Source organism: Oculina patagonica, chromosome 13, assembly GCF_052425735.1.
Source record: "Oculina patagonica isolate OP01 chromosome 13, crgOcupat, whole genome shotgun sequence".
In the NCBI taxonomy this organism is placed as follows: Eukaryota; Metazoa; Cnidaria; class Anthozoa; order Scleractinia; family Oculinidae; genus Oculina; species Oculina patagonica.
In genome coordinates, this window is record NC_135770.1 from 22,618,823 (window position 1) to 22,632,353 (window position 13,531).

The 13,531-nt window shown below is 37.7% G+C and overlaps 1 protein-coding gene and 1 long non-coding RNA gene across 2 annotated transcripts in view; both read right to left on the minus strand.

The window, feature by feature from the left end:
• LOC144636267 (uncharacterized) overlaps window positions 1–13,531 on the minus strand; it is a 133,085-nt gene that overhangs the window by 112,780 nt on the left and 6,774 nt on the right. The window contains exons 2-6 of the mRNA XM_078495431.1: window positions 12,166–12,425; window positions 9,618–9,732; window positions 8,928–9,050; window positions 6,963–7,085; window positions 6,240–6,362 (exon numbers count right to left, since the gene is read on the minus strand). Of these exons, the coding sequence (XP_078351557.1) occupies window positions 6,240–6,362; window positions 6,963–7,085; window positions 8,928–9,050; window positions 9,618–9,732; window positions 12,166–12,425 (744 nt within the window). The remainder of the gene's footprint in view (window positions 1–6,239; window positions 6,363–6,962; window positions 7,086–8,927; window positions 9,051–9,617; window positions 9,733–12,165; window positions 12,426–13,531) is intronic.
• Window positions 3,212–4,349, minus strand: LOC144636623 (uncharacterized). The gene is made up of 3 exons (XR_013567576.1): window positions 4,138–4,349; window positions 3,555–3,605; window positions 3,212–3,276 (listed from the first exon to the last, which is right to left on the minus strand). It is a non-coding gene; the product is annotated as an uncharacterized LOC144636623 (long non-coding RNA).

Sequence of the window (13,531 nt, forward strand, 5' to 3'; positions counted from 1 at the left end):
GAGGAGAAAAAGATTCAGGATATAATTTACTAATAAAATATGTATTGGACTCAATATTTTAAACTGAAGTTGCACATATTGTTTTAAACTTCTCCACATTTGTTTAATATATAGATTTAGGCAAGCCTAAAAGCGGAGCTCCCCAGTTATTCCCCCTTTATAATTTTTTAGACTGATTTTTATATTCATGTTATTTTCTTTATATATGATATCAAGAGAGGATGATGATATGTATCCCTTTTTACCATGAACAACACCAAATAAGAGTTAAAAAATTGATCAATCAAGAATATCATTAGTAGTCTATGCATAACCTTCTAAAGATAATTATACTCGCAACTCTCAAAGTTAACCAAGAACAAAGAAAGGTTTGCTCTTGAAAATATCCATACCCTCATCATAACTGGTATGTTACAGCTGCACATAGCATACAACTGGAAAGTTTTGTATGTTGCTTACCCACACCCCCTCCCCCCAAATAGGGGGTCTATACGATGGAATGGTGACGATGACAGTCTTATTATTGCCTAAAACCAAAAATAACAGCTTTCTGCTAGCAAACTGGAGTAAAAGGTAGTGGCAAGCAAAATATTGACATTCTGTCATTCTGCCAAATAGGGTCCCCCAAAACGATAACACCTTTTTTTCTTTATTTGAGTCCCTTTGCCCTTTGCTTAATTACATGTAAACTTAGCAAAAATTCTGGAGAGGCATTAATACTGTTTGTTAGTTTTAAACTCAGGTATAGATTGCTTGGCAAAAATTTTACCATGCCATTTTACCATGCATTAAGAGATTGATGAAATGTGTATCTCATTATCATAATTACTGTTCTTTGTAGTGTGGGCACTGGGAATTAAATGTTTAGGTAGCAGGATGATTTTTTATGTACATGATTGTACCTTATCTGGCTTTATTTCATTAACTTTAAAATTACACCTGTCCTTATAAATAAATTGTATTCTACACACAGTACATGTACATAAGTGTTATTTGTACATGCAATGAAGAATATATATATGTTATTTGCCGGCTGGGAGGTCCGTATAGTGAAAAACTGTGACCGAGGTCTTGAAAATGCTGCCCGAGGCCGCAGGCCGAGGGCAGCATTTTCAAGGCCGAGGTCACAGTTTTTCACTATACGGACCGACCCCAAGCCGGTAAATAACTTATTTATTTTTTTTCTCCATTTCATATCACTTTCATGATGACCTTTTCCGCACACACATCGCGCTTCGCGAATGCAGTAAACTACGACAAACTGACAGTTTCAAAGAGGAAATATTTTTATTTAAATATAGTTTTCAACTTTCTCATCTAATAAAAACCGTTTTGAAATACGCTTTTGCACTTAAATGGATTTGTTGTTGCACTTTAATGGATTCCTTGTCAAAAAACGACCTGTCAATCAAAATGCCGTGTGGCATCAACCGCGTTTGAAATTGCGCAGAATATAATGTCATTGAAAATTTATAATATACATCTGAAAAGCTATGGATGCACCGAGATGTAAAAGTTAATTGAACCACATACAAAAAATTGTCGGTACAAAAGTCCAACTTCAGCGTGTGTGAAAGTGTTTTTCATTCAGAATCAGGGTCAATAATAATGCGGCGTTTTTTCGGATTTTTGCCTTGCTTTGATTCATCAACAAGATTGAAGGTGAATGAACAGCCTTCTATTTTGCCAATTGTTGCGCCAGAGAACAAACCCTTCGCTGATGCTGCTCCTGGAGTTTCTGGAGGATAAACTGAAGTATTGGGCTCGGTTGTACTGGCAGATGCTGTAGCTACTGCAAGCGCGTTGCTTGTCGTGGTGCTTGCGTTGTGTTCCATGTGCTCTGAGCGGCTCAGTACGAGTGACATTTTCCGCTGGTGAGTGAGAGAAGCAGATTTGTACGAATCGAGACTCTTCAGATTTTTATGGCCGCTTAGTTGTGCCACGTAATTAGGAGGGACATCTGCATCCAGTAGACGGCCTATGGATGTTTTTCGGACTGCATGATTTGTTACGTTCCCTTGTAATCCCGTTCTTTTTGCCGCCGTCTTCAGAAACTGTCCGATAGAATTCTTTCCAAGCGGAGCATTCATATACCATACTGCATCGCTTGGTTTTCGTTTGTGTTTAATTGCCAGGTAGAATGGTGACTCTGGATTGTTCATCTCTGTCGGACGATGGCTTCTGAAGGCTTTGTAAAAGAAAACAGGGCAGCGTGTGTTGTTGCTTGCTTGTGCTATTGGAGAATGACCGGCCAGGTCCTTCGCCACTGCGGCATTTTGATCCTCTCTCCGCGGTCTAAACCAGTTCTTCATTGCCGGTTTCACCATTAATCTGGAGCTTTACATCACCCCACTTCAGCTTTCGACTCTCATCACGTGCTCGGAACCCGAAGTGGAGTGACAAGAGCCACCAGACGGTTCTTTGCAGGACTTCAGGGTCTTGGTCGCCAAATTCGCCTCGCTCAAACATCAAGTCTTCTTCTGCATCTGTCAAAGGACGAGCGGCTTGTGGGCGATTTCCCTTGCCGAAATCGCGTAATAACTGCCTTTTTCTTGAGGAAAGGGCATCTCGGGACAAGGAGAACTCCTTGTCTTTCAGGATATTGAGGGTTGAACCGTGGTCGTTCAAATACCGTTGTAGACTTCGATGAAACGAAGTTAGTGACGTTGGCTCGTACTGGCCGCCATCTTTCTTCTTTATCTCTATGAAGAAACGGGAAATATGAAGGTTGAGGTCCTTTGCAGGTATGTCTTCAATGTTTCGCTCTTCGCCAGCTGAAGTTAGATATCGTTTCCAAACATTTATGTCATACAGAGTCTTTTTCTTCGTGTTTTCAGGCCTTTGTTCTTCGATAAAATCATGCACTTCAGCCAAGAACTGTTGCTGTTTGTCGGTCGCTTCGTTGACTTGCTTGCATTTGTCAATGTTTTCAGTGTTCACGTTCTCGTCTACCTCATCGGGATAATAAAATTCGCTCTCACTATGCCATTCAGGGCTGTCTGACTCCATGAAGTAGCGAGTTTTAGCCTATAAAAGCTTAAATTTGCGCACAAAAAACTGTTTCAATTTTCATAAACACAAGACAAAAACTCCCGAAAGCGTTACCGTGGCCCGTGGGCAGATATAGGAGAATCTTTCCCGTGCTAAGAACCAATCAGATTGCAGGATTCGTTACCGTGCCCTCTGATAAAAAAAAAATAAATATAAAAATCTGATTGTTCATTTTTCTCTTTCTGTGTCTGCAACTCTGTGGAAATTCTGCTACTCGTGTTGACCCTGAAAAAGGCAAAAAAGACATAAGATTTGTTGATGATCATTCAATGGCATCAAATGAATGTTTATAATTTTAAATTAGCTTAAATTAAATTCCTCAATAAAACCACGATTTTAATGAAACATAAACTTACCAAGCAGTTGAAACACCTATCATTTCTTAAACCCCAAAATTTTACACTTACAAAACAAGTTTCATGCACTGATGTAGATTCACAAAAACTAAACTCTGTCACAGACCATTTAGAGAAATAAAGGTATGACACTAATCTAATGATTACCTTCATCATCACAGACATTAACTGTACCCCTTGAATTCCTGTTTTCCCTCACTAAAAACAAAATAAACACCATATAAAAAACCCATAAAAGGTATGGAAATCCTAATATAGCAAGTTTTAGAAATGCAACAGATTTGCTTATATAAAATTAATGATAAACTCAAACTGCCTCTTACAACCTCCATAAATACTCAATTAACCTCATAAACCTTGATGTACATTTAAATGTACATGTATTTTAAATTTGCTTTAAATGATATACTCCTCATTGCAGACAGGCCCTTTTTAAACTTTTTTTGATCTTGTAGTGTAACTGGAAATTTGCTCTTTCTAACGTTTTAAAGTGCTGTGTTCCTCCTACTTCGGTGATTTAATTACAGGATAAACAAATTTATCGCAGTAGATGCTATCTACTTTGAATACAACTCGTGTTGACAAAACGAATTTCAATAAGGTTGTATGCCCTTGTTCTGCTGACATACCGGTTACACGAACGACTGAGTGCTATTACATTGATAAATAACAGAGACTTTTCTAATCTGTTAAAAAAGGAACATCAATAATACATAAGCTTATAGCTTACCTTGGTTTCGTAAAGGGATTTTGTCTTTGACCGTCTTTGCTTTAAACTCAACAAGTAGCTTGGAATATTTACGTCCATTTCGATCGGTCACAATCTGTTTTTCTTTGGCTGCTATCCCGGGATAAACGAGGAATACATCCAGAATTAATTTATCTGTAATAAACTGTCGTGTGCTTTTCAATTGCGGAGACTCTCGGTGATCGTGAACTCATTCGTACGCTTGGTAAATCGGCATGTTGTGAGTTTGTTTCCTGTCTTTTGACTCTGAACCATATTCAAAATTCTGCTGTTTATAACCTTGCTGTTTCACGAAAGCTTAGGTATAAACCAGAATGGTCACAAGTTCCTTTGTGAAATTCTGTTCGCCACAAGTTCAAAATAAGCTTGATAAGCTTATAAATTTCATTTAGCCGAGCCGACAGCAACCAGCGCACTTCCCCAATTTCGCTTCCCGCTTCATGTAATTCAAGAGCAAATGACCACAGAAAAGTACTTGCGCCCGCGATTCAATGGTGAAAAGTCACTTGGTCAGCGGTCAACTTCAAAAAAACATTCGACCTCGATGTATTCTATATCTGAGCCCGCGAAATGGTCATGTGATACTGGTCAGCGGAAAGCTTGTTTTGACAGCTGTCAATTCACCATAACATTGATGCCCAATAACAAAATGTAAGTCGTTGGACAGCCGTTGACATCACAAGAGGATGGCATGCATTGTCTCCCCTCTGGTCAGGATTGCATTGGCACTCCCCTCCCCCTCCCCGAGAGTCTGTACGGACGTTCGCTCGTACGCTGACGTCATAACCAATTTTTTTCAGCTCGATGTCTTACCAATAATTCTAAGGAATGGGGCTGCGCTCTGGGAGCTCCGCTATAAGGAGCTATCTTTGCTAACGGTTAAACTCCTCAGATTTTCCTCAATAGAAGAAAGTCCCAGACGGATCTGGAGTAATTAATTCCAATTGTTGTAAAGTAACCCAGAAATTTCCTTCTGATTGTTAGCCCTAGAAAGTAAATCGGGGACCACCGGTTAGGATTCGAAGCCATATCATGACCTCTGGATTATAAAATCTTTGCTCTACCGACGGCGCTTACGAGGACAGATGGGAGCAGGTGGTGGCTAATTATAAAAAAAAAAAAATATTGGATGAGATTTTGGTGATATCCGAAATAATCATGGTCAGTATTAGTGTTATCAGCCGAAACCGAGACCTTGATTATTCTGGATGTCATAAAAACTGAATCTAATAAATGTTTAAACATACACCGTTTTTTTTTTAAAAAAATAACGAAAAACGATTTCAACACTTGTGCTAATCACTTTTATGCCATCCTGCCACTGGATGTTTTTCTTAAGGTGTTCGTGGAAGAGTTTCTTCGCAACAATCTTTTGATCCATTTGTGTTTTCTGAGTTTTTATCGTCCAGCATTCTTTTAATTTCTTGCTCTATTGAAGAAGCGATTTGACGAGCCATGTTATTACTTCGCTGTGTCCAAGATGCCACTCACTAAACGTGAAATTGAAATTGCTCTTAAAAATCATGCCTTGCACGCGCAACCTACAGATTATTAACTAATCTGCTTGCAGTAAAATGAACAATCAGTAGCTTACGCTGATTCTCAGAACTAGGTGTCAGCTTTTAGCCAGTGAGGAGACAAATAGTGACTACAATGTATAATAAAAGAGGAAATTCGTGGCAAGGTTGACGTTTTTAGAACTAACGCCCAGAAGAGGATTCCTGAGATTCTTTACGTCATTTAAAAATCACCTTACAGTTAATTTTCTACTTTCAGGCTTCTTATATCAGTGCTACGTAGCGTAACATTGCATTCACAATTGAACCCTAAATATTAGCTAGGTGAATGTTTCATTTGATTAATTCATGTAATTCCATCTAAGGTCATTTTCATTCTTTTTGTTTTGTTTCTATTAATTTTTATTTTTTCCTTCATTTTTATCTTCATTTCATTTTCTTTTTATTTACAATTCTTCTATTTACTTTAATAAACAATCCAGTTGTCTATCTAATCAATGTTCAATTAGTAACGTTTTAAATGGTTTATTTTCCTTCTTACTGCAAAGAGTTTTTTTTTTTTTTCACCTGCACAATCCCGTCCATCTCCGGAATATCCAGGTTTACAAGAGCAGTTGTACGAACCCTTGGTATTATTGCACACAGCGTCAGCACTACAGTCATGGGTTAATGCATTACACTCGTCGATATCTGAATACAAACGGTAAAAGATTATGTAACGACGTTTAACCAGGTTAAATATTGTAACGATCGTCTTCGTCCACAATTACTTTTATTACTTCAGCACTTTGAGTAACAACTGTACTCTGAGTCTTACTCACACATACACCGCACAACAGGAAAGCGTAAGTCCTATTTATGCCTAGCACACGACTTCACTACGCGTACTCTTCGCAATATAACTGTCTTTGCAAGCTCGAGCACATAAACCGCTCGAGCACAAAACTTCGTTTCGTTACAATATAAACCAAGAACAATCTCGTGTAAAACACAGCTTAGAGATTAGATACATCGATAGAGAAACTATATTTACCCTCTGTTTTACATGTGGCTTGTTACTAGGCCTCTAGCATTACTCCATTATTTCGCAACATGAATTATAACATGAAAACAGTAAAGAGAAAGATGATTAAGATTATCACTGTTAAATTGTTAAAGAAAATATGTAAACGGCCGCCTAGACCCCTTTTTAACCACACAACTTTTCCCCATAATCTTTATCCCTGTTTGGAACCTTTTTTTCCCTCAGTTTAGAGTAAGTAATAGAGTATGAAAAATAGAATGCTTCACCTTCACAAATCCTGCCATCTCCATTATAACCAGGCTTACAATAGCATATATATGATCCATTGTTATTATTACATACAGCATCAGCACTGCAGTCGTGTGTTTCTGATGCACACTCGTCAACATCTGAAAGATATAAATTTATCTTTTCATACAGGTAAATTATTTTTACTAGCGATGTTAGTGTAATTACAGCAAGGCGCCCAAAAGTGTGACCACTTTTAATTTATTCACATTCTTTCGTGCAGATTTAATCCAATCAGAAGTCAACTGCAAGCTATCCACGGCTTTTGATTGGATTAAATCTGCACGAAAGAATGTGAATAAATTAAAAGTGGTCACACTTTTGGGCGCCTTGCTGTAAGGGAATAAGGTCACGGACAGCGCTTCCTGGCATAAAAGTTTGTCGTAGGTAATCCACTCAAATCTTTCTCAGTCGTATACATAGTTAAGTACGTTTTATTTTGTACAGTAGCTTAGGCTTTGGTAGATTGTGCTAGCATAATTTTAAGCACAATTTAGCAAAACGAGCATTATTTTAAGCTTTTATTTCAGTTTAGCACTGCTAGCATAATCCAAGCTTTTATGCGTTGAAAGCAAAAATTACCATCATAGTTCTAAAGTAATTCAGTTTGCATTTTATTTCTGTATTTTTTTTGGAAAAATAATGAGGTCTGTGATAAGACCCATGGTCAAATATGGTCCGGTAGACTCAAGGTCACCCTGTGCATATCTGAGAGTTTTTCAAATTTTTAAAATCTTATTATTTTTTTTAAATTTTAATGCATAGTTGTCTTTTTTTGAACTGATGGCTTTGTGTGGATGACGTCTAAAACAAGTATATACAAGTAACTTTCTGGCTCGGATTTAGAACCCAGAAACGGTTGATATGGATATCATTTGTTAATCATTTGGCTTTTTTAGGTGCGCACATACGTATTTGCGATGCTAAAGACTGTAAGACTGGAATGTTCATTAAAGTTAAAATTGATAGAGTTACTGGTGATCTTTATTTTCCTTAAAATGTAAGTAGCATCATTTCGGTGACAGAGAGCATAATTTTCAGAAAATAGCATAATTTTGGCATAATTTCTAAAAAATATGAGCACTGCTAAAAGCATAACATGCTTTTTTTTCGAGCACAATCTACCAAAGCCTACAGTAGCTCCAAATCAGCCTTTTAGCTGTCTATTACCAACCAAGTTATCAACTAAAGCGTGATGATGATGATGATGATGATGATGATGATGATGATGATGATGATGATGATGATGATAATAAGTTGATGACATGATGATGGTGGTGATACCGTTCATTTTCTCTTTGTTTTTGTTTCTTTGTAGCTTCCTATTCATAACTATTTTATTTCGATTGCGAGCACTTCTTTAATTTGAAAGCAATTTTGTTTGTCAGTAAAACGTCTACCCAGTCTTAATTCAATATACAGATTTTGACTGGTTCACACAAGCAGTATTTAAAAAAGCATTATCATAATACTCGCAATTTCCACATTTTTTATTGTAAATGTGGTGTCTAGTAATGGCGAGTAAATAATGATATAAGCAAAACAAGTATGCTTAAAAGCCTGGGTAGACGTCATACTCATTAACATATTGGAAAAATAATCCTTCATAACTTAAAAACGCAACATTGAGACGAAGAAATTTTTAACCATTTAACTCTCTAGCTCATGTACAATCAATTTTGAAAGTATTGTTTCGGGGGTTAGGTGTACTTTAAGCTTAAACAAGAGCACAAACATCCACGCATATCATTTTTTGCAGTTATAATTATTGTCCGCGCTATCATCTATAAGCACACAGACTAAGGACGTTTCCTTTTTGGTTGCTATACACTGTAGTTTACTGCATGTCTCCTCCCATTCCCCACCCTAAAAAAAAACATGAGCTCCTCAACAAACCGAAAACAATACAATACTCTCACAGATGTAACTATAAGTAGATTCACCGTCGCACGTCCGTCCATCTCCAGAATAGCCAGATTTGCAATAGCAGTTATATGATCCCTTGGTATTATCGCACAAAGCATCGGCACTACAGTCGTGGGTTAAGGTATTGCACTCGTTAATATCTAAAAAAAAGGAGAAAGTTGAATACGCATGAAAACTAAACAACGAAACATTTAACAAAAACGATTACTTTATATAAGTGTCAACTTCACATGAGCAGAATATTACTTGCAGCAAAATTACTGTCAAATGCTAAAGCGCAAGAGCAGACCATGTTTTGTAGGCAGCTATTTGCAGATCAAGTGATAGTTTCTTGGCCAGTGAAAAGGAAGGAAAAAATAGTCGAATGATAATATTAACCCTAGGAATTAACCACATTTACACTTTTTGACATCAATATGTTTACAGAATAAGTACTGATTTTTACATTCCATTATTGTATTTTAGCTTGCTTTGGCTACAATACATCTTATTTTCTTAGGCTGTTTGTTACCCAATTTCAGTCCACGTGATTATACTCGAGTGTATATGAATGTATAATTTTAGATCAATTTATGATATATTAAGAATTATTAATATTCATGATTTACTTATAATTCACTTAAATAACAAGTGATTGTTAATTTGGGTCAAGGTTTGGGTTGTAAAGAAAGAATGCACGCCACCGAAGCTAAATCATTCGCTCTTACCATTTTGACATTCATGACCCTCGAATCCAGCTGTACACAAACAGCGATATCCTTTGTCTGTAAAACCAGTTTGACAGGTTGAATTGTTCGCGCAAGGGTTACTAACACAAGCGCTCTGGGAAAAAAAGAAAATGAGAAAATTGCAAACGTTGTTAATGTTCAGTAATTTAAAACAAACTTCATGACATGAGCATATATGATGTTACTCGTTGTTGTCATCCTGAACTAAGCAACATTTAACCCTATTCAGACCGGGCTTTATTGGACCTTCTCAGATCGGGGTGGGGGGGGGGGGGGGCCTATGTAACTTCCAGAATATTTAAGCAATCACCATGAAACTTATAGGATGTATTGTATGTCTGAAACTCTTTCTTTTGGTATACGTCACGTGGGATGGCGACGTCACATCACGTGACAATTACATCATGATGTCAAAACAGCCGCCATCTTGGATCCGCCATCTTGGATTTCAAACTTTTTTTAAAATGCCAGAAAACCACCCAAAATCACTGCAAAGTACTCAAAATGATTAAAAATGTGCTTTAAGCGCGTAAAAATGTAAAAATAGTTCCATTTAAGTTGATTTTTATTAACAGAAACATGCAAAATTACAAATTTGGAAAAACATGCCTGTCAAAATGCCGTTGGCATGGTGAAGTCAAGTTCATGACACATCATCCAACCCTACCAAATTGTTGCCAGATACATTTTAGGAAACCTCAGAAAGTTTGCATAGCCAGAAATTCCGAACCACGACCGAACCGCGACCCCCCACGAAGCGTGACAATTGTGTTTGCGTGTGCTCTTAGGTTTCTAAAAGAAAAAAATATAGATATCGTATTTCAGTCGATCGCTGCAAAGACCGAGGTGCTTGAATTTCACTGTTCCGATAAAAATTTATTCAGTTGTGGTGATAGTTTTGAATTGGAAAGGGTTTTGTAGCTTAGCGAAGTAAAATTCTTTCGGCTTTTTCCACTTGAAAATTTTACGAATGCTAACAAGGATCCGCCATACTAACCTTTGTATATTATGTCTTGTTTATGCAAACCACTGATCTTTGCTTTGGGTTTCTCTCTCTTGCTGAAGATTAGAATCTCCATTCCAATGCAGAACTTGAAGACCACATCCAATACTTTAGTTTTCGATAATTTTTGGTTTTCTTCGAGTTGAATTCATTGCGGTTTTTGCTTTATAAAACTCCTGAAATCTCGCAAAAATTGTCCGTCTTTGACTGCACACTTTCAAAATCGCTCGGATGAAACTCTTGACGAACGCGAGCTGTTTTCTTCACCGTATGTAATGTTTTCATCACAAAATCTAGCCACCATTTTGAAAAATAGTTCAAGCTGTTCTCCAGGCTCTTTTCGGCGTTTTTAGAGAAGAGTTAGAGCCTGGGACTTGAATTCCCCTAAGGGTTTTCGTGCTGCGTGACATATCGGTCACGGATCGAAAATGATTTTCGATCTGATTTACGGCGGCTCAAAACCGCTTGGAAAGGCTTTTCATTGTACGAAATCGGACCGGCGAAAACAGAAACGTATCAGTAGAGTTTCTACAGAGCTTATTTCAGGGAAATCTTCTTAGACAAGTGATAATATTTGCCAGATAATCTTTATTTTCTCGGCTGAAAGTTGGCTTGTCAGCGCCGGCGCTGGCGTGACTTGTTTTCTTGACAGCCGTGAGCCAATCAGCGCATTGGATATAATGACGTATGTCACGCCTACTATGGTTCAGAATTTCTGGCTATGGGCAGAGTTTGGTTAAATCTTAAAAAAGTTATAAAAGTTCAAAGTCAGCGCGGGCCTCAAAAGCCCCCCCCCCCCCCCCCCGGTCTGAATAGGGTTAATAATTAATACCCTGTTTGAATTTGTGTAAGTAAAAAAAGGAAAGTTAAAGTCTGCGTTGAGCCAAGTGGTCCATTAGGCCGTAGCTTTTTCCAGTTTCTGTACGTAGTAGTAAGTGAATAGGAGTATTTCTACTCCTCCCTGGACATGATGCTGGTCCATCGCTGGGTTACCCCACAGCATTAATGCGCCGGTACCCATTTACACCCTTGGGTGGAGGGAGGCACTATGGGAGTAAACTGCCTTGCCCAATAACACAACGCAGTGCCCCGGCCGGGGCTCGAACCCGGACCGGTCGATCCGGATGCCAACGCGCTAATCATTGGGCCACTGCCTCTCCCAAATGAAAGGATGCTTGTACTACCACCTTATTTCTCGATACTATACGACCGGTTTGTGGTCGCAGCCTGTTTCTTTTGTCCTGCGAAGAGCTCAATAATATTCTTATTTAAACCTTTTTAATAAGACCAACAGGTTAATACCATCACATTTTGGTTGCCAGTTGGTTGTCGGAACGACAGTGTTCCACACTATTGCACATACTTTAAACTGAATTTTTCTTAAGGAAATCACTTTATCTTCTTAACAAACTTATAATAGTGTAAAAAATCAAAACGGTGTAAAGGGACAAAGGATTTGGAAGTTTGTTCAGAACTGATCACATCTCTTAATTAGAAAAAGAGTTTTGCCTTTTTAATTCTTACCTTAGTTCCACGATAAACATAATTTGGATTTTCCTCCAGGTCGTTTTCGTATCCTTCATGAGTAGAATTATTTAATTCACATTTGTTTCCCTGACTGTCACTTTTCAACATAACATTAAAACTGGCGCAGTTATGCTCCATGTAACACAGCGCATCACAGAAGTCCGCCATCATAACGTCAAGAACCCGTATCACGTGGTTTATGAGACGTTTGCCCTCAAATGCATGTTCGGCTTTAAACTCCAATTGACGGCATTGGTCTATAAAAGAGTTATTATTGACATGGGTTGTATTTTGCAGGTTTCAACGTAATTAAGATAATTATTAATATATATTTAAAGAATAAAAACTTATTTCCAATGTTTTTACATTTTACTTAAATGGGCGGTCTCTATCTTCTAAGGTTTTGTGTAAACTATGATAGAATTACGAGAGTGCACTCAGTGATCAACAACATATCCTTTGAACAACAATAGAAAGAAATAAAACCGTTCCCCAAGGGGGTGAATAAATGTAAACAATGGCTTTTTAAGTGCTTTTCTTCCAAGTTACACCGTCAAACTTAAAAACGTCGGCCCGACTTTCCATGTTTTAGGCCACTACTGACCTATCCGTCCGAAGCCACACCACTTTTTTAACAATTTTCATGACTAGTACGGTACGTTTCAGCAAGGCCAACCAACTCTAAGGGGATTTCCAATTAATACCAACACCTTTACTGCTTTTTCAAGTAGCACAAAATCGTTATGACAATTAAGCCACGTGATCTCGCTCCTGAGATGGTGCAGAGAAAATCTGAGCACCAGCTAGGCGAAGGTTCTTTAAAACAGCAAAAAAAAAACTAAATGAAAATGTAAAGCCACCATAAGCGTATAATTTTCTCTACTAGCTTACATAGCTCGATACAGTTGGTCGTCTGCTGGTAAAAAAAGAAAACCTGAATTTATTTATCTGCGCGTGAATCTCAGCTATTTTATAATTAACAATCAGACGTATGATACCGGGTATTTTTATGAGAATAGTTAGCGAGGTGCTTCGGAAGCTACTCCCTCCCCTCCCTTAACTTTAAAACCGTTGATGCCATGTTCACCAAATTCACACGGGATGATGTTGACAGTAATTCTTGTTACAAAAAAAGCTTTGTTTTTATTATTAGGTAATGAAACGTCATATGTGACCTTAAGGCTAACAGTATTTTAGAGTGAATAAACGAGCATAGGGCATATTGTTTGCAAGGAAAACAATAAAAAAGAAATTCCACGGCTTTAGTTTTTTACATGTGAAAAAGGCAATCGGTTTTCTTCTTTGCAGCTGGAACGTTGTTAAAAATATCAACTGAACTTAAATACTGTATCTTAATTAGGGC